Genomic DNA, 21,580 nt, shown 5'->3' with positions numbered 1-21,580 from the left:
TTCCCTGTCACCACCAGAGGGTGTCACACTGAAGGTTTGTAGAGGTTTGTCAGATATGGATTGGATACGGATTCTTAGCGGTATGATACTTGAGGAACTTCTTTTGAACACAGAGTAGAATAAAGGAAGAAAATTATTTCCTACCCATTTTGTCATAGAAGTCTTTTTCATTCTTGCCCCTCCTGATCCATACAAAACAACACTTGATCCATACACGTATAGAAACCTCATTAACAAAGTCTTGCTTTTTGGAGTAAACCACAGCTATAGCTTTAAGTTATTATCACTGTTTGCAGATTATAGTAGTTTCAACAAAAATGTGTTTTGTATTTGCTATAGCCTAAAGTTAAGTTAACCCATTAGCAAACTGGCAAACTAGTTACCTGAGTTGATCCTCTCAAGTTACAATGTTTTACAGCTCTCAAACAAGACATTGTGGTTTAAATGCCTACAGGTACATCACTGCAACTTCTCTCTTATTTTCTAGCAAGGCTGCTATTCACACGAATATTTGTGAAGTAACTTTTAAACCTCCACTTAGCCACAAATGAAACTCTTCAAATTAAGTGTTTGCGGTCTGCTTGGAAAGTTCTTCTCCAATACCTTGGACCTTTTTTCTCTCTGTAAGGTTGTAATTTATCTATTATTTGTGAAGAATCACAATGTTCATGCCAACAAGTCTTTGTTTGCGTAGGTGGGGTCACTTTGGTACTCATGTTACAACTGTATTGTAGCACTATTACAGGGCAAGAGTGGTGAAATGATGATAGTTATCAACTCTGAAAAACAAGCCCATCGCTGTTCATCTTTAACCCTTGCTTTCATCCATGACTTTTCGTTGAGAGAACAATAGATCCGTCTAATGTACCATCTGTCATTACACACCTGAATGAAGTTTTACTCTCCTCTGATTCTAACCCTCTGTTTAGCTCTTTTTCTGATCATTGTGTTTAATTCAATACCAAATTATCAATTGAATTATCTTGCCTTTCTTTTTGAACTTTTACTGTGCTTATGTATCAAATTATAGCTGATTATTTTCATCACTGAGTCAGCATCACCCTCTTTGGTGAGTCCCCATCATCAGCACAAGCGGTTAAATAATTGTAAGACTTTATTTTTGGGATGATGAATCATGCAGGATCAAACCAGGGGATTGAAAAAAATAAAACCTATAATCTGCCTTGAACTTGAATGGCCTGCACTGCAGTCATTGTGTGGACACTAGAGCTACTCATCCCCTCTGGCGACCAAAAGGAGCATTGAGAACACAGTTTCTCTGCATGAGAAAAGGGAGATGCTCTGTGACTCACACCCTGCCACTGGTTAGTCATTTCAGATACTCATTACACTGTTCTCACTTAAACAATAACCACCCAGAAGACTCAAAAGAAACAAAATCAGTGAGGCATTACATGTGCAGAATGATGAAATGTTACACAAAAAGTAGTACAACTTTTGTGTGCATTATTTTGGTTACACTATGCTGAGTGATTTTGTATTTCTTTGCTTTCCAGTCCTCTGAGCAAGAAGTGCCTTCCTGGCAGAGCATCAAAGTCCAAGGAACCAGAGACCGTATTTTCACACCCTCTGACAGTATCTAGTGTGGTCTGCTTTGTCCAAGTTCAATAACTGCTGTGTTGAAAGTTGAAATGAGTGCAGCAGCAAAACAGATGGATGCTATATTTTGGCCTATAAATCTTGTACCCATACAAAAAAAAATTCAACAACTGCCTGATGGATTTTCATTGAGAATTTATGTAGTCATTCATGTTTTCCAGAGGATTAATCCTAATGACTTTTGTGGTCCCTTGACATGGTGTTAGTATGTTAGCACCATAAACTTGTCATAAGCATACATAATGATAGCATTAGTATTTAGCTCAAATCAACGCCTCACAGAGATGCTGGTACTTTAACTTTTTACATTTTGCATCTCAAGGAAAGAAAGTATTGTTTTTGAAAGCTCATTTAAAATTACCATTTACAGGTTTGTTTTGAGAGGGTTCTGTTTTTTGCCACTTGTTATTGTCACTTGTTATTTGCTGATAAAAAAATACTCACAGGACTTGCACTTTCCTCTGGCTGTAAATGTTGAGACTTTATGATTCACAGTAATACCATTCTCACTGCATAACCTCTACTTGGCCCTCTGGGACTTTGGTGCCCCATAAGCCACAGATATGGGTTTTCAACACTAGTCTGACTCTGATTACACTCCCCTGGAATTCTTTCGTTGACCAGCACACCCAGCCCTGATTACTGGCTCTTTTCACAGCGATTACATTTTTGTGTGAATTATTTCTTGAGAGGAGTCAATTTGAAATTCCACCTTTCTAACCCAGCCAAGATAGTACAACAGCTGAACTCCCCCTGTGTCTGCCTTTGTATGTCAGGATTACCTCTAAAATGAAAGTCAAAAAGTAAAAAATAAAAGCAGTATTTAGTTAAGATCCTATCTTACCTCTAATAAACTGCAACAACCTGGAGCAGCAAATTGGAATCCCTTGGAAAACTTGATGTTGGGATGAACATCCACTGCCAGGAAAAACCTATTTTTTCCAAAGTAAGATGTTTATCAACTGGAAACATACTCTTGGATCATTTAAGAAGTAAACTGTGTATATCCCATATGCAGTGAATGGTGGTTTGAATATGAAAAGCTGCCATCTTTAGCAATACTGAATCACTTGAGGTACTGCGCATTTAATCAAGAAGTTTGAAATATGAAATAATGGCTTTTGATTTAGCAGAAAGTAGGTCATAAACATCATGACAGGCATTTAAGTTTATCTCAATGCCCATGCAATAGCTATTATAATTGTTTAGTATTCATATAATCAAGGATCTTCCATCTTTTTCTGTAATTTACACCAGGTTTTGGAGTAAGGGCATCTACTGGCTTTTTCACAGAGTAAGCCCGTGCACAAACACTGAGAAGATGAATGATCAGATTACAATGTGATGGCTCCAGTTTTGGTGCATTTTACACCATATTATTTGTCACTGAGTGTTGCACTTGGATGGAAGTTGTTTCAAAATGGCAACAACGTCATAAACTCAAACCCAGTGAAGTTCAGAATGATAAACTTTTATTAAGATATTGTGAGTCACAGAGGTGCTGATTCTATGTTATCATTGCTGAAGCTTATGTGGCGTTTAAACATGGCTCTGTTGGGTTGGTCAGCTGTTTCTTGCCTGCAATTGAGCTCTGAATTAAATTGGATGCTTTGTTTTTGGTTGTTTTTTTGCCGATGCAGTTTATCTTGTCACAATCTGTCCCAACTTAAAGACCTCAACACACATTTTATATTAGATATTTGTAGTTTCTGTGAAACAAATTAACCCGAACACTCACCTAAACTGTATAAAGTATATTTCAGCACAATTTACACAAATGTGGCCTTGTTAAAACTCGAGAGTTGCTTCTAGTGTGAAATGTTAGGGGGAAAAAATCATGTCATATACTTTCTTTAGCCGTAACAAAGTAATCTGCCTTGAATTTTGAGTTATAGTTCCTTTTCCTCACCACGCTAAACTAATTTTTGCTTCTCTGGATCTTGGTAAATTGCTCCATGCGGTTTTATGAACTCAGAAATCAAGTCAAGAACTAATAATAACGTTTTATGACTAATAAATACTGAGTTTGATGCCCATCTGTGACTTTGCAGCTGGATGTGTCCCACATACTTCAAAGTCAACATGCCTCTCTTTTATGTGGTAGCCTCATTACTGTTTTTCCAGTGCCCACTCCATGATGAAAATACAATATAGTATCAACAGGGGGAGCTCACAACCTAAGAGCAAGCCCCCTCAGCTTTAAAATTAAAGTTTCAGCCTGATACACATTCAGAATGATCTTATAAAAGTATCTTCACAAAAGTGATTTGGAAACAGTTAAAGTTTACTTTGTGTGTGCATGTCTGTTTTGTGGGGTGGCGGGTGTTCACTACCACCCGGTGCCATCCACCTCCCAGGTTTCTCTCAAGCCAAAAACCGTTAACAGTTTAATGAGTTTGAGTTGACTCAGTAGGTCAGAATGGCACAGACTGACTTCACTTTATATGATGATAAGACTCTGTCTTTGCGTGTGTAAAAATTTGTTACAGAGATACTCATCCAAGGCTTGAAAGGAAGAACTGAAGCTTACACATTCTTCTGTCAGAGAGAACACCTAAATTCCAGTATTGGGCTAAATTCCTGTCAGATCCAACTGATTTTGATGATATGTGTGTATCTTTGCATGCATGTAGGGTGAGTGTTGATGAGGTGTGTGTGTGCTCAAGCTCAGTGATCCCGCTCACACGCACACCGATGCCACTGACTCACTTGATGACTCCTGCAGAAAAAGCTTGCATCCAGTTTTGCTGTGATTCTATCAACAGTCACACCTGTCCCCTCTTTGAACACATGAATGGTCGTGTTTTTAACATCCCTTAAAAGAGGAGACAGGCACAGCCACTAAAATACCCAAACTGACACAGGTACAAAACAGTTGCGAGAGTGAGAATTTAAATCTGTTATGTTGACTTTAGCAGGGATCAGTAAAAGAGGGTGGAGAAGTTGACTTAGAGGTCTGGGTTAATGTGTTTATGTTACTCTTGTTATTATTCAGATTACAGTTATCTTTTACTTTGGTATCTTATGAACAAATTTACAGACAGTTAACAAACTAAAAACAATTCTTAATTCTTACTCAATACAATTTTGAAGTTTTTTATGTTTTTTCAATTGAAATCATTTGCAAAAATCAGAATTCAAGCCTAATTCAAGCAGCGTTGCATACATGATTTAGGCTTGTGCTGTTGATATGATATAATCAAGCTTGTACCCTGTCCAAGCATCAATCTGATCATAGGACATAAGCAGCATTAGAGGCAGCAGGGGGAAAGATTTAAAGTGCAGAGTGATGAAAGACAAGACAAGCCTTGTGTGGCAGGAGTGAGTTGGATGCTTAGAGTGAAATGCAAAGTCAGACATGTCTCCAGCTCATGTTAGCTGGGGCTTAACATGGATTTTTGCTAGAATAGTTTAAGCCTTAGGACGAGGATACCTACATCAGGTCCATGCTCTCCTGGTGTCCTGGAAAATTCCACTTCTGCTATCTTTTTTCTTCTGATACAGTCAATAGTCCACAATTATTCGTTTGCAGGCCTCTTTAACTCTTAATAACAAAGGGTCTTGATTTGCAAAAATGTATAAAAATCAAGGTTTTTTAGGCTTATCCCTATTATGATAAACATGAAACATATTTCTCACTGTTCCAAAACCAACAACAAATGCTTCCATATACAGTATAAAACCATGACAATTACAAAACAAAACAGAGACCACAAAGTCATTTGCAAAATATTTAAAGTAACTAATGAGGAGAGATGTAGGGTTGTCATGACTTCCAGAAAATCTTCCTTTTGCAGCTACAGGAATTGTCCCCAGCTGGCCATTAGATCGGAGCAAGGTTAAAGGCACTTCCATGTTTGTTTAATTTTTTAACATTTCATGTTCCAAATGTTTTGAAAAGCCCATGTGTGCTCCACACAATTACAAAATACAGCTTCATGACATTGTGTATGTTTTATGTTCGTAAGTCCATCTGTGTTTGTTCACCTTTGGGTGGGTATATACATATGAGTTATAGGCTGTAAGTCTCTCAAAACTTCATTAGTTGACTCAAACAAAAAAACCAAAAACAGTTATAAAAGAAAGGAGAGCTGTATCGAACAGTTCAGCAGGGCATGATGCTGCAAATGTATTACTGAATGTATTAAAAAACTGGAGGTTAGAAGCAAATTTGGAGCAAATTCACCCAAATTTATGCTCTTGAGATACTATGGTCACAAGACACACACAAACCAGAAACATATTTCAGCTGATCATGATACTTAATTAAATACTTTATCAAGTGTAGGCAATAACCCTTTGGCATCACTGGGCAAAAATTCCATTAAAAAAAAACTTTCAACATATTGCAATTTAGAGATGAGATGAAACCAGATCTCTGGATGTCCTCTTGGCTTTGCATTCAAGCTTTAGAAAATCCAACTTGTGACAGCAAATGTCAACCATTCTTTTCAGATCATGTCTTGTCAGGCAGTATAAAAGTCATCGTAAGGATGAATGGGTTAACTAGCCCACAGCCAAGAGCCAGGCTTTTATCACTTTCTAGTAAATATGAATTCAGTATATGACCTAGCTAAGGACAGAGAGAGAAGAAAGGGGCATTGTGGGAAGAAAGCTGAGTTTTTTTCAAATATAGACTGGTGTTTACAGCATCTTGTCTCATTAATCTTGACCCAATTACATAAGCTTATGTATGACTGACCTTGACAGTGTCTTCTGCAACTTGGATGAAGATAATTCCAAACAAAAGAGGGTTGTAACCAGTGGCAGAACATCCTGGGCCAAAGAGAATGCAATGAAAATGGATATCCAGTTCACATCACCTTGTGCCTGCTAGTCAATATCATTGTGTCAATGACTAGAGAGTAAACAGAGTTCTGTCTTTCAAAGTGGACATTTATTATATACTTATTTGTATACTTATTTGAATGTCGATTAAATGCTTAGGTCACCAAGCAACTGGAGAAGGACAATCTGTCTACACCATGATATTTGAAGGGGTTGCAAGGAAAGTGAAGGACTGGAGCAAAAAGTGTCAAATGTCAACAAAGATCACACAAAATGTTGCACAAGCATAGATCATGTAAAATCTATCCGTTGGCAAATAAAACATTATCTTAGTTGAACTTCTTAAAAACCCTGCAATCTCTCCTTGATCTCAGAGGTGTTTCAAAACATGATTATACCTGTTGCATTTTAACTTAATTGATTCTGCATGGCAACTTCAAAACACCCATATGGAAACCATTCATAATAATTCCAGTTTTCTACAGTTATTGTGTTTAACGCTTGCCTCAGGAGTTTGCTAAGTAAAAAAATAAACAGGCATTAACTCTGATAGTATAGCTTTATTACACTTACAAAGTTAATTGGAAATCATGTTGGAAAATGTACCTTCAAGACTTTTTTTTTTAATAACAACAAATTCACACTTACATACAGAGAACAGACAGTGTTAAGCACGGACAAAGTGGTGGAGAATCACACAATCAAAGTGACAGCACCCTTTGAGTATTGTGTGCTAGCTCCAGTTGGTTCAACATTCTTTACTGTTCTCACAATGATCTGGCAATCATGAAGAAAGGCCAAATGGGCACCCAAACAGTGCCCCTCTCTCTGTATTTACAAAATGGCAGTGGTTTGTCTTAAAAGCAAAGGGTTGAGTAGGTGGCCTTGTTTGTGGCACAATTCACTCACCACTGGTCTCCCCTATGAACCATATTTAAAGAAGAGGCTCATCACTGATTAAAAAATATACTACAGCAATTTTCTTGTCATAGCAAACATTCATACCTGTCCATCAATGGCCCAATCACATCAGTAGCCATTCAAAAGAAAAAGAAAAAATGCTACACAAAGTAAAGATAAAAGCAACATTGTAGTTTGGAAGTTTTAGCCTATTTATGACAAGTTCAATGTAACCACAGCCGACCTCCCTGTTTTTTATTATTCCAAGTAGCCATTTATTTCATATAATCATATGAAATAAAATATTACATTCATTAAGATAAATGGTAAATGGACTGCACTTAAGTAGCGCTTTTCTACTCTAAGTTGACCACTCAAAGTAAGTAGTATATCCATACAGTTTATGACTACATGCTCCACCTCAATCCAAAGTAAATCCTCAGGTGCTGCAGAAATAGGCATATACCAGTTGAATTGTCAATAGTTTGATATGTTTCAGCACTATAGTGTAACAGATGTATGATTGAATGCCTAAAACAGTAAGTTACACAACTCAATACTTCTATGATCTGCTGCATTTAAAGGGAGGAAATGGTGACAGCAGAAATTTTCAAACTCACCTATATGGCCTTAAATCATTAAAATGTTTCTTCATCATGACTACACAGTGATGCACATCTGTCAGTGGCCCTTTAATGCCATAATAATGCTGTTACAGACCAAACAGATGTGGCATAGCAGTCCGGTGTGTGCTTCCAAATAGCATGCATTCATTGTGGAATCATTCTGCATCAGTACCTATCAAACAGAACAGTCCCATCTTGAACAAGTTGTGTGACCGAAGCTACTGAAAATCGCAAGATAACACAACCCTGGGGTCACAGGGGTCCACAGAAGGCCTTTAAAATGGAAGCTTTAGCCAAGATTTTTAGTGAAACTTTAGTAGTTGAACAAAAGTTAGACTAAATGTTATTTTATAAACAATTAAATTACAAAACTTTAATCAACCAAATGTGAGTTAAAAATCTAGCTGCAAAGCCCCCTTATTTTATAACGTACATAAAATGTAAGTCAAGCAAAACAAATGCTGGTTTGACATACAGTAAGCATCTTGGGTTAGTTCATAACCAACAGAAAAAAAAATTGGATATGGCTCTCATTTGTTGTCCTTCTGTTTCCCGAGAAGGTTTCAAAGTTTTCAAGTGTGAGAATTGTAGTGTTTTTGACATGATTAATTAACTCAGGGAATGTGGCGTCTTCACAGAAGCGAGTCACACTGACACAGCGACACATTTTTCTTCCAAGTGCATAAAAAGCTAATAGTCCAAAGATGATTACACAAATAAAGCATCCAGTGATCTGCACACAGCAGCAGGGTTTTTTCTGCTTTTCTTATCTGCCTGCCAAAATTGACCTCCAGTGAACCTCAGTTTGCTCACCCAAGGTACCAAAATCTATTATAGAAGGTAGCATTGTCCCTCAGGATGACACTAAGTTGCGTATATGATTCGAGGATGTGTGAAAGTTTTTGCACAACATAAATACATGGTCATTAGTGACACATGTAACACAAGAGCCAAACCTGTGTGTTGAAGCATATGCCACCCAGAGGAAAGTGGAAATCTATCCTCTCTTTGTGTAGGTGCAGTGGTTGATGAGAGGATCTTCTGTGAGGGAGGCTTAGTCTGCTGGAAATCTTCGAGGAGACATTCCTGTGCTTTTAGATGTAGGAATATGCCCCTTGTGTTCCCTGGGGTCAGCTGGGAAACCTAATGAAGTCAGCCCAATAGTTTATGGAGGCCCCTGTCACAAGGCGATGATTGAAATGATCAAAAGTCAACAAGCTATGTACACTGAGTGAACAGTCCAAGCTCCAAAAACAGTCTTTATTCTCCTTGGCATGCCATGTCCAGTGTTTGGCAAGTACATAAAGTAGTTCTCAAATCACCCCACGTTTTCTCCCTTACCCTATCCTCTCTTTCTGAGTCTCTTTCCAGGTCTCCTCTCTTCTTCTTTATTTTCTCAGGTGCAGCAGTCTCGCTCCACGTGACAAAAGAACGAGGAGTTGGTAGGCAGGGATGTAGATGTAGAGGGCTCAGAAAAGGAGGAGGATGAGGAGGAGGAAGCAGTGGAGGCAAGGAGGGAGGGGTAGGGGCTCATCTTCTCGATGTTAACATACGTTGTGTTGAGGAGGATGTAGTGCTCCCCGCTGAAGCTGGAGAAAATGGCAGAGATGCGCGACACCAGCTCAGAAAAGGAGGGCCGCCGCTCCGGCTTTGGATGCCAGCACTCGATCATAACTGTGTAGCTGTTGGAGAAGAAGAGACACATCAGCGTGTGACAAAGCTAGGTTACAGCTGCTGGAGTAAGACTACAATCCTCCTTGTAAAAAAAAAGTTGGCACACCAAATGCAATGTAAATTAAAACAGAATGCTGTGATTTGCATATCATTGAAACTTTATATTTAGTGTACGGTAGTACAGATGTAAGACCCATTGTTATCTCAGAATTCTGACTTATTATTATTGAATTATACATGATCATTTTAAACTTGATACCAGCAACTTGTTTAAAAAAGTTGGGACAAGGGCATGTTTCACATGTTGCATCAGCTCTTTTTTTTATATAACAAAACGTTGTGAGTGTTTTGGAACTAAAGAAACCAGCTTCTGTAAGTTCATGCCATGCGCACGAATGCACCCCCATACAATCGCAGATGCTGGTTTTTGAAATGAGGGCTGATAAGATCTAGATGATTCATTTGCTTTTAGAATATCACATTTTCTTTCATCAGACCACAGGACAGTTTTGCACTTCACCTCAGGCCATCATTAATCAACTCAGGCCCACAGCAGGTCGTAGCGTTTCAGATTTTTGTGTATGTATGTTTGTAACAAAAACAGGGAACTGTGTTTACAGACAATGTTTTCTCAGAAGTGTCCCTAAGCCCAGGCAGTTCAATAAGTTTTTAATGCATTTCTGGCTGAGGGCTATAACACCACAGCCATTCAGTATAGTCTTTTCAACCTCGTCTCTTGTTGATAGAGATTTCTGCTGATTCTGACTCGTTCTCCCCTTTAATGTCCTGCTCTATCACTTGGTAGCGCACATTTTTCAGTCACTATACTGTATCTTATCAAAAATTTGTAGAGGTATCAATCTTTACTACTGGGTTTAGGGACATAATGCTGAGGAAAAGTATGTTATGGCGTTAAGTTTTTCAAATTTGGATACTTTCACCATAGAGCATCACCTTAACTAAACACTCATTCTGATAATCACTGGTCCAAGGAAATGAAAAAAAAGAAAGTTTTCTTTAACTTTTCTTTTTCAGTACAGACATTAAAGGGTCAGTTATCACATTCTTATTCTTATATAATTTAACTATTTGCTCAACCAGTTTTCCTTGAGTTCATTCTCTTCTCATCATTACTTCTTAACCTGTCTCAGATGTTCTTTCTATAACTGATCAAGTAACTGATTTGTTCCAAAATAAGCTAATCAGTTGGGGAGATGGGTTATTTAAAAAAAAAAAAAGGTTTTCCAGCCTTTTGTTGCCATCTTATTGGCATCAAATTAAAAAGAGCTGATGGCTTGAAAGAAAGACAAAATTGGTTGGAGTGCTTTTAATAGAAATGAATAAAATTAAATAAAAAACTTTTGTTTTTCTGATTTATTTCGCTGTAAGATGACTGTGTTTGCATTCTGGGGAAAGTCACAGGTGCTCTTAATTTAAGTCATCTGACCAGAAATGTAAAGATGAACAGATTCATGGAATGAGACTTCATTCCAAAAACCAGTAACTATTATTATTAGTTAAAGAATTACTCTGTAGTCTGAGAGAAAAGTGCAAGTTAATACTCTCTGACAGGTGTTTTGTATATAAAACTGAAAAGGTCTTACAACATCTAATCATATTGATAAGATAAGTTTGACTCATAAGTAAACATTCAAACTGGGCCTTGCTTTTATCATTTCCAAACAAAACTACTCAACATGTCAGAAATTCTGATCTTTGCTATTTTTCTCTCCCTTACTTTGCACAGAAATCCTTTCACTGTTACAAAATAAAGAAACATGACCCCATTACTACATGTCAAAAGTATCTACCAATGCCTGTTGTTATCCAGAACACCCTGAGAACGATCAACAGTGAAGAATTGCGGTAATGTTTGCAGACGTACATCACCTCCAGACATCTCGTTTTGGGCCTCTGGCTCCCTCTCACCTGAACACTTCCATTCCCCCTCCCCCCGATTTCTATACACGCCGCAGACATGCAGGCCACCTCATAGCATTATCTGCACTATGTGAGATTACCATCTGTGTGTGTGCTTCACAGTACCAGTAGGTGGGAGTTTAATGGATAAGGACAAGTCAGATGATGTAGTGTTAAGTGAGCTGATGTGAGCACTGTCCTGACGCTGACATTTTCATGTCAGAAACCATATAGTCTGCTGCTTTCCACCATTTTCTCAAAATAGAGCTTTCTCTTGTGTTTGCTTGCTCAGGTAGCTGCAGAATTGTGTTTACTTATTAAATTTTTCTAAAGATCGCAGGTAATCTTGTCAGCAGATTTTGACTGGTAAACTCAGATGTGAGCAGGTCCAAAGAAAACTGCTGAAACAAATTCAAGACAGAAAGGTCATCTCGGCCCACACTGCTCGGATGGATGGCTGATCTTTAGAAACACTTTGCTGCCAGAGCAGTGCCTAGCAACAAAAGCAGACAATACAGAAAATAAATGCCATACTTTTCTTGGATTTCCATTCAAACTTGTGGTGAAGCAAGAAAAGTGACTCTTATTTGACCCACAGATGTGATGAGATGTAACTCTTGTTGAAGTTTGTTTGAGTCTCTCCCTGATGATGATGGATGGCCTAAACTTGGGACTACTCTTTATTTATGTCTTCCATTGTTTATACAGCTCTTCTACTTTTACCATTTCCCCTGCTCCTCCATCCTGGCGTCAGTCTCTTTTTCTGATGTATCTACAGTATATCACTCATGCTAACTGAGGCGTGGCGCTGTGCTGAATGAGGTGTACAACAACTAGAGAGTAATTGCACTGCACACTCACAGAGAGTTGGGGCAGAACTCAGGCTGCAGGAGCCTCCTCCCCTGCAGGAGAAACACGGTGATGTCAAAGGAGTTCACGTCAGAGTATGGGGGGGCTCCACGGGTCATCAGTTCCCATAGCAACACCCCAAACGACCACTACGGGAAAAGAGATGAAATTAGCTCCTTATGTAACTATTATCCTTTTACTAACACCACATTCTTTTGCTGCAATATAAAAATGGGCAAGAGAGGTGAAACCGAAGTTTCCACTACAAATGTGGCTGTGTCCTCACCACATCTGACTTGGTGGTAAATTTATGGGTTTGCAGGCTCTCCAGCGCCATCCATTTGACGGGCAGCTTGACTCCGCTCTTGTTGTGGACACTGTAATATTCTTTGTCATAAACATCTCTAGCCAGGCCAAAGTCCGCCACTTTCACTGTGTAGCTCTCATCCAACCTGTCAGGCCAAAGAGGAAGTTACTTTCAGTGCTCTCCTCTTCTTTGCTCTGGTATTCTTGTTTTTATTCCTGTGTAACAACAATTTTTCTTTTGGTTTCATTGTTGTGTTTTATGGAACACATTTCAGTTATTGGTCCGATGATAACATTTCACAAAACACACACAAACAGAAAAAGACTAAAAAAAAGGGATTTAACAGGGATTTCAAAGTGGCTAGTTGAAAATGTTAACTGAAGAGTGTTTTTTTTTAGTTCCTTGCCAACTTGTTTATATAATTTTATCATGTGTCATTTGAATAAAGACATAATTTTGATGGTAAGTACTGAGGATTTTCTCAAATGTTGTGTTGGACTGCAAAATAATAAAGTAATCTACAGTAACGACACTGTGTTGACAACAATATGCCTCCAAGTCATAGTAATGGCAATTGGGCATAAATGTAAAATAAAAAACTGCAGTTACTGCTGAAATGTGCCTGAAGAAAACCTGCCACCTGTCCAAAGGCATAACTTCCATTTAATACCAGCGATATAGAACTGTTGTGTTCCAAATGTCTCTACTTTGCCTTGTCTTGTTATGTTTTGCACAAGAGCTCACATGCAGTTCCTGGCAGCCAGGTCGCGGTGGACAAACTTCTTGCTGGCAAGATACTCCATCCCTCTGGCCACCTGCAGCCCGAAGCCCATGAGGTCCTTAACAGTTGGGTTCTGCAAGGCACAGTCACCATAACACTGTTTTACATCATCTTAAAGCAAGGCATTGTGTGAACAGGCAGTGTTAAATTTTCACATCTTCTTTGTTGAAGCTGTGTGTGCCCTTACATGCCCCTCATCGCGAATGAAGTTGCGCAGGTCTCCATGCTTCATGTAGGGCAGAACCACCAGCGGTGAGCCCTCTGGTGGAAGGCAGATGCCCAACAGAGAGAGGACATTGGGGTGATTGAAGTCCTTCATGATGATACCCTCCTTCAGGAACTGGGACACCTCTTCCAAGTCTGTGATACCTTGTTTAGAAAAAAACAAACAAACGAAAAAAAAAACAACATCATGTTTCAAATTTTGACTTCTGTGTAGTTGGAAAAGTTTTGAACCAACAGATGTAAAACTGCAGGAGAGCAGGTTAGAAGAAGATAAGCTGTTACTCTGCTGTTCTGACATCAGTGGGAAGCTCATTCCTTTGCTATCTTTGAAGAATGAAGACAATGATGGATAGCTCACTAAAAAAAACAAAAAAAAAACACCCTCACCCAATTGCCAATTCCCATTTGCCAAATGCATCCCTGTTTCTGGTGTCCCACACTTTAGCCTCTCTGACTTTGAAATCTATTTATGATGAAAGCTCTTTAGGTGGATGATTAGCCTTCAGCTGAGGTCAGACCCCAAACACAAAAAGATATGACAATAAATTCCAGAGCCTCTGTGAAAGTTACTGAAAATAATTACTTTATCATGACGAGGAGGATGAATATTATCTAAAATACATTGATCATCCTTGATATCCAAAATATGACTTGAGTCATATTTCTTTCAACTTACTATCCCCAAAACAGCTTGATTAAGATAAAAGCATGAGCTCAAGCTGTCAAATGCAACAAAAGCCAACAAGGGATGACACTGTGCCCTGTGGGTTCACTAGAATTAATAAAAAAGAAGCTTCAAATCCCTCAGGACCAGACCCCCGTTGGCTTAGCTCAGCCCATCTCATTGTGGCTGGTGGCTCCCTGTGACCGTATAGGACTTTTCTCCATATTGTTCCAGCATCAATCTCCCTGCTATAGCTGTTTTAGGTTACAAGATTAGGTGGACCTTAATGCCGTCCTCACTATTGGACTGTCATTCATCACCATAATCTCAAGCCAAGAGGGATTCCAGATTCTGCTGAGCTGAGAACCACAATTCTATTGAGAGCGCCATGACATCATTCAATAATAATGCATTATAATGTAAACAGATGTAAGATTGAATAATTGTGGCTAAACATAAACACTTTTGAAGTGTGTTGATTCTTGTTGTGTGTTGAATGGTGGGGAAGTTTTAGTTATATATAGTAACTAGTTGGGATGTAATGATATGGAAATTTTGATATCTGATTATAGTGATCAAATTATCACGGTTAAGGAAATTATCGCGATATTCTGAATTGCTGTACAAATGTCCAAAAAACACATACATTGAAATAATTTCACAAAACGAAAAATGTTGTTGCATTTTAGGAGGATAAATACTGCTCAAAACTGCGGTATACATCATTGACAAGTTATCAACAAATTACACAATCTTCCTAAAGCTGATGTCCCTCACATGATGTAATTGAACTGACGTTCGCTTACCTTGCATTGGCTGTAAAGCTATGGATGATGCTCACGAGATTGGGCCAATAGATTTGTAGTTTTACAGCCTTTCGTAACTTTTTTTTCTTTCATGTTCTGCAGACAGGATAATTGTCCTCTACCAGTTGTCCCTCTGCATTCTTAAAAAACCTAAAATATGCCCAGACCTTGGATTTCGTCCTTTTAGTGGGGTGGAAAATGTCCTGCATGCTATCAGCGTTTTCTGCCATGCTTTTATTGTCTATGCCTTCGTTACAAGCTACATATTCACGCGAGACACAGTTGCGAGTCACTGGCAAGACTTTGGATGAGGCTGTTATTACATATCCCGATAATCCACCGAGATAATGAGATAAATTCAAACATAAACATATTTATCGTGTAAAATTTCACTGCGATTTACCGTAATACTGGTAACCGTTACATCCCTAGTAACTAGGTATTCTTCAATTGCAATAAACAAGAATTCTGCCACCAAATTCTGTGACCTGTTGCATTCACATGCACATTATCATCCCAGTTTTAAATCTTAACCCGGTTTTTGACCACATTCTATATATGGTGATACCTTGAACATGAAACCTGGTTAATCCTGTCCCTGATACATGGTAATTTAAGTATCCAGGTTTCTTATCCTGTGTATATATTTGTCTTATTTCTAATAATCTCAGACACATCTTTACCAATGTAAAAGGAAGAGGAATACATCTGTTACAAAAAAAAATATCTTTTTCTGAGTTTGAGAGTGTATTTGGGTGTATGAAATGACGACCAACTCAAAGACACAATCCTGGCACTGAAATCTCTGAAAATATCTCCCTCAGTGAGTCGTCAAGTTACTGGTGTTACTATGTGTACTAGTGTAAGCTCCCAGGTTCTTTTATATAGTGATAACATCACTCAGGGGTTACTGAATGAGTTTATGTCCAAAATCATTCTTGCATGGTAGCTTGAAGATGTACCACCGATATTAAATGTGAGAGCAAAGTGACTCATTTCATCCCTGAAAACCATCTGCTATGTACAAAGCTGTGAATACATGGCTAAAAATGGAGCTGTGACTCTTTATCCATGAGCTACTTTGACCAAAGTATATAATTTCTTAGGACCTGAAGCAATTGCATCAACACATGAATATATCTCCTCCCCACAATGTCCTAGTTTGATGGCAAAATCTCATAAGTGACTGACCTCTGACCTTAAAAATAACAAAACGAGTGTTATCTCCTCAATAACTTCATCATCGCTCTTACTTTTTAGGGTTATAGCTAATCTACTGCATGTAAAGGGGGTTGTACTTACGGTTAAGGGACTTGATGGCACAGTGCTGCTTCTGCCCATCTCGCTCAAGCAGTGTTCCATGGAAAACACAGCCAAAGTGGCCTGCAGGTTACAACATGATATACAGCATTAGTCAAAATCAGTCAGCATCAGGGAGTTCAAAAGCTCATGTGTGAACCTGTAAAGAACTTCCATATAATATTCGCATTTAGCCCACACAAGGGTCATGCCTTGAGAGATATGTAATTTTCTGTTCCAATGACATTGAGAATGAATGTGGGGAGTTGGTTCTTTGCCACTGTGCTAACTGTGAGCCCCAGAAACCAGTGATTTAATAACAAATCCAGCCAGAACACAATCCCACTGTTTGTTCAACTCAGTTATGTTGCAATTGCTTATGAAAGCTCTGGAGGCCCAAGATGACATAAAATGTGATGGTTCTGACACCATAAGCAATAAACACTACAAGAGCGCCAGGATAGATTTTGGCAGTACATAAAGGTACACTAAGACTTGCAAAGTGTGAGCACAGTTGGACAGCAAATTTGAGTCTGAGTCTGATCATATCTTCTGCTTCATGGCTTGTTGCTTCATGTGTTCAAAGATTCAGTCAGTAAAACCAGTTTCTAAATCTTATCCATAAATGGACATAACTGTAGGGCAGCATCTAAATTACCTACTTAGCCTGCTTTGAGCCTTCAGCCAGTACAATCAGCCTCCTACATTTATATCTTGGATTACAGAAGTGACCATATGATTACAGGCATTGCCAGCCGACTATGATCACAGCAGTTCCAGAAATCAGACGAAAATGTGTATGTCCTCTGCTTACATAAAAACTGAAGTCTGGAGCATAAGGATCAAGGGCTTTCACTGGTTAATGCATTTCACACCTTAAACAACAAACTCTCTCAAGTTACCGGCACATTAAATTTGCCCCCTCCAAGTAACCCAGTATGAAGTTTTATTCATTAATGCCCTACACAAGCTAACAACCAGTGTCAAGCCTCCTTGAGTTATTGTGCATTTTATTGAATTATATATCTTCTTTAAGACATGGGGGCTTTCCCCTGACTGTGAAGGGTGCAAGAGTGAAATGAGTGCGGAGCTCTCCTATCACGTCCTTGCAGTTGGCTGAGGGTGTTAAATTACAGATCTGAACAATAGATCCTGTGAACAAATCATCCTACGCCACTTTGAAACGCTCTTGCAGCCACCAAATCTAGCCTTTTTTCTTCAGGGGATAATTTAGCCAAGGAGGCAGAGGAGCTATTTTCTGGGATTTTTGAGTGTTTTGGGGTCTCCTCTTGATATCAAATTTGATCAGTGAGCTGCCTACTTAAATGTAGCTATATGAGGTGATTTAGTGTCTGCATGTCAAGCTTGTGGTTTGATAAAACAGGAAATTAAACTCTTTTGGAGTGAGTTTAGCTTTAGTATGGCTTTACATGAGTCTAAAAGCATTAAACTAAGCTGATGTGATGATAGTATCATTCGACATCAGCTGCAGTCTCCATAAACTGTGTGTAAAAATATCAGAGGACAATTATCCTGTCTGCAGAACATGCAAGAAAAAAAGTTATGAAAGGCAGTAAAACTACAAATCTACTGGCCCAATCTCGTGAGCATCATCCATAGCTTTACAGCCAATGCAAGGTAAGCGAACGTCAGTTCAATTACATCATATGAGGGACATCGGCTTTAGGAACTTGTTAATAGCTTGTCAATAATGTATACCACAGTTTTGAGCAGTATCTATCCTCCTAAAATGCAATGACGTTTTCAGTTTTTGTTTTCAGACATTTTCCTGAAATTATTTCAATGTGTGCATTTGTACAGCAATTGAGAATATAGCAATAATATCGTTAACCATGATAATTTGGTCACTATAATTGAGATATCAAAATTTCCATATCGTTACATCCCTACAGCATAAACATTGAGAATACTAAATGGATTGTGATGGCTGCAGTGAAATGGACCTAAAGATGAGGGTGATACTTTCTTAAAGATTAAAATTTTTTGAACAGTGAATGTGGATCCACCCAAGTATCAACATATTTCCTGATCCTAAATTCAAACATTGACCAAATATCTCAAGATCATAGACATCTGCACAGGTTAAGTCAGTGGAAGGGGATCTAAGGTATTTATTTATATCGATATCATTCATTTGCAGTGTCATGTCACTGTCATCATGATTGTTGATTCACTGTCACTTCAAATACTGAATTCACAGCTCTGCATACAATATTTACATTAAAGGCTTTGCCAACTGGTTGTATTGATTAGATTTCTGTATTTTTTTTTCTGGTTTGCTACGTTATCTTGTGCATTAGTCATAAGTAAGTAGCTCTGTCATGACTGTAGAGGAAATTAGCAATTAGAAGAGATATAAAAATGCCTTAAACCTTAACAGAATAAGTGGTGAAAGCATCCATTTCAGTAGTAAAAATGTTGCCTGACCTCTGCCGATGACCTGGTTGAGGTGGAGCAGCAGCTGTTCCCTGGCAATCACCACGTGCTGCACCTCAGTCAGCAGGTCTGGGTGAAGACAGGATGGGTTGATGTGGACAGGGGCCATCAGCAGGGGTGACACCAACTCGCTCTCCAGACCCATCCCACCTCTCAGAGCCCCTAGTCTAGGAGACAGCAGCTCTCCATTGCCTCCGTAGACAGGAGGAGCAGCCCGGCACGTCTCGGGCCTGTCGGCACCCTGATCTGGAGAGGTAAAAAATAGGCGGAGGGGGTCAGAGGTCAGCGACTGTATCAGCAGGGCCTCCAGAAGTCATGGTGTGTTATATGATCAGAGAGGGATGGATATAAAGGCAGAAAGGGATTAGACATGGTGATGGAGGCAGGCAGAGCTGTAATAAAGAAGCTTCTGATTTCTGTTCTGATGTTGTTTGTAGAGTGAAAGCAAAATTTCATCTGAAACGAGCAGAAACAGTCAAGCAGAGCTGACAGAGATAGCAAGCTTAAATACTGAGTCTTAGCAACTGATCCTACAAGCCAACTCTTCCTGAAGGCAAGCATTAGCTCATTTGTAAGTCTACCTTCTCAGGCTTTAAGCCAGCACGAAAATTGCTTTGACCGTCATACTCAGTATCACAGTACAAGGAGCCTCTGAAACCCTCAGGACCCAAATGAACAAAAAAACACATAATCTAAAGACTACATCAAAGTTTGGGAAGTTTGCTTGATGATGAGAGTCCTAAAGAATCTGCAACCTTTCCGGTTTTGTGTCAAAAAACAAGTCAAACTTAAATACAATTGTGACATTCCAGCTTTTCAGGATAAAACTGCTTTACATCCCCGAGTTAAGAAAAAAACTTTCAATTCACCACAGCACTGTAATGACACACGGTGCTGACATTTTTGGTTGAATTATTCACGACGCCATGAAAATTTTAAATTATTTTATCATTTTTCAAACATGTTGACTATCAGGTAGGTTCTATAATGATGAATTTTTCGAAAATATTTTACAGGAATTCTGACTAAGTTTTTTTTTTGATAAAAGTATAAATTTATCTTGATCAAAGATTGAATGAGTTGTACTAATTTTAGCAGAATGTTAATCCCATCTGATAATACATCTAAAAAAATATTTAACAAAAATAAAAATGAATTTAGGCTCGTTGCGTGACTTTTCCCCAATGATTTATTAAGATTAATTTTTGATGAGCTGATTCAAAGCATGAGACGCAATCAAATTCTAATCAATTTAGAGCACTGCTGGTGTTAGTTTAGATAATTTACAGTAAGGCATGCACTGCCAACATAGCGCTCAGCCCAATAGGGAGGGAAGCAGGTAGGTGGGAGTGAAGTGGAGTGAAAGGAGAAGGAGTCAGGTGTGGGTAGAGAGACAGGCTTATCTGCTTGACGTACCCTCCAGAAGGGTTGTTCTATAGTCGACTGACTCGTGGGAGACCATTTCGTTAGTGGGGCTGACGCTCCTCGCGTTAGCCAGCCTGTCCAGATGCTGGATGTGACCCCGGCCATCATACCACACCTCAGACAGATCTAGAGACAAAGAGAGTTGAAGAAAGGGTAGAGAAGGTGAGATCAGGGTAAAGGAAAATAAATGGAAAACGTGAAGCGGTACGGAAAAGGAGAGGAAAAAGGGCAGGAAAAAAAGAGGGGAGGAAGGATGAAGGAGGGGAATTGTAGAAGGGGGGGGAGAGATGAATTACTGAGGAAGGCAAAGCGTTTCCACCAGTGCGGCCCACACATACATTTCCTGTAAACCCACCAGGCAAAACAAACCCAGCAGACAAACATGCACACGGGTTAAGAAATATGCATTGAACCTTATTGCAAAGTATACAAATGTAAGAACACACATAAACTCCATCACAAACACAAACAAATACACTTGTAAAAACTCACACACCAGTAGTCAGGCCACAACAAACAATTCAAACAAACAAACAAAAATACAGTTCAGCCAATACTTGATAGTCCTTTTAGAACTTTACACTCAATACATAATGGCAGGAGTCTCTGAATATGTAGCAGCAACAGAAGTACAGAGGCCTTTGACCCTCTGATTACACTGCAAACTGACATCTCTTTTCTTACCATCGATACGTTTGTTCCTCCTCCACATCAGCAGCATTCCCAGTAGCAGTAGCAGCAAGCTGACACACACACAGCCCACGATAAGGCCTGTGTAGTCCTGCTCCTGTGCCAACATCACCTTGCCCAGATGCCTAATGGAGTCGGCCTGGCGCCACTGCACAATAGGAAAAGATTTGGGGTTTTGAGTGGAGAGAGAAGTGAATTTCAAAACCAGTAACAAATGCCATCAATCTACTTTCATCCTCAGGGGACCCCAGTTTGTGCACTATATTTCCACTGTCCTTTACATAAAACTATAATTTCTTTGTCAACATGAATGCTTTAATGCATTTCACTAATTCATCACAGGCCAAAATAGACCACCTAATTGCAAAGAAAAAGTTAAATATGCCCATGTTTCAAATTTGCATTTAGCATCAAGCCAAGTCAAATGGCATGACCCAAGTTGTCTGCCTGAAATAGCATTGCTGCATTTGCTCCATGGATGAATGCAGCCACCAGAGTCAGAACACATTTAAACTGTATTGTGTGGTTTTCATTGCATCAGCTCTTACT

The 21,580-nt window shown here is 39.0% G+C and overlaps 1 protein-coding gene across 2 annotated transcripts in view; it reads right to left on the bottom strand.

Annotated features, from left to right (window-relative positions):
• Nucleotides 1-6,953: 6,953 nt before the first annotated feature.
• Nucleotides 6,954-21,580, bottom strand: part of met (MET proto-oncogene, receptor tyrosine kinase) — a 74,985-nt gene continuing 60,358 nt past the window's right edge. The window contains exons 13-21 of one of the 2 annotated variants that reach the window (XM_072386431.1): nucleotides 21,026-21,179; nucleotides 20,333-20,467; nucleotides 18,908-19,162; nucleotides 16,463-16,543; nucleotides 13,653-13,834; nucleotides 13,429-13,538; nucleotides 12,664-12,829; nucleotides 12,390-12,526; nucleotides 6,954-9,616 (exon numbers count right to left, since the gene is read on the bottom strand). In XM_072386431.1, the coding sequence (XP_072242532.1) occupies nucleotides 9,331-9,616; nucleotides 12,390-12,526; nucleotides 12,664-12,829; nucleotides 13,429-13,538; nucleotides 13,653-13,834; nucleotides 16,463-16,543; nucleotides 18,908-19,162; nucleotides 20,333-20,467; nucleotides 21,026-21,179 (1,506 nt within the window). In that variant the 3' untranslated portion in view covers nucleotides 6,954-9,330. The remainder of the gene's footprint in view (nucleotides 9,617-12,389; nucleotides 12,527-12,663; nucleotides 12,830-13,428; nucleotides 13,539-13,652; nucleotides 13,835-16,462; nucleotides 16,544-18,907; nucleotides 19,163-20,332; nucleotides 20,468-21,025; nucleotides 21,180-21,580) is intronic. The other variant, XM_072386432.1, reaches the window with a different exon arrangement.

The sequence above is a fragment of the Leuresthes tenuis genome, unplaced genomic scaffold, assembly GCF_036924035.1.
Source record: "Leuresthes tenuis unplaced genomic scaffold, fLeuTen1.0.hap1 SCAF_5, whole genome shotgun sequence".
Classification (NCBI taxonomy): Eukaryota; Metazoa; Chordata; class Actinopteri; order Atheriniformes; family Atherinopsidae; genus Leuresthes; species Leuresthes tenuis.
Note: the sequence above shows the minus strand (reverse complement) of the source record. Positions and strands in the feature narration are given on the sequence as shown.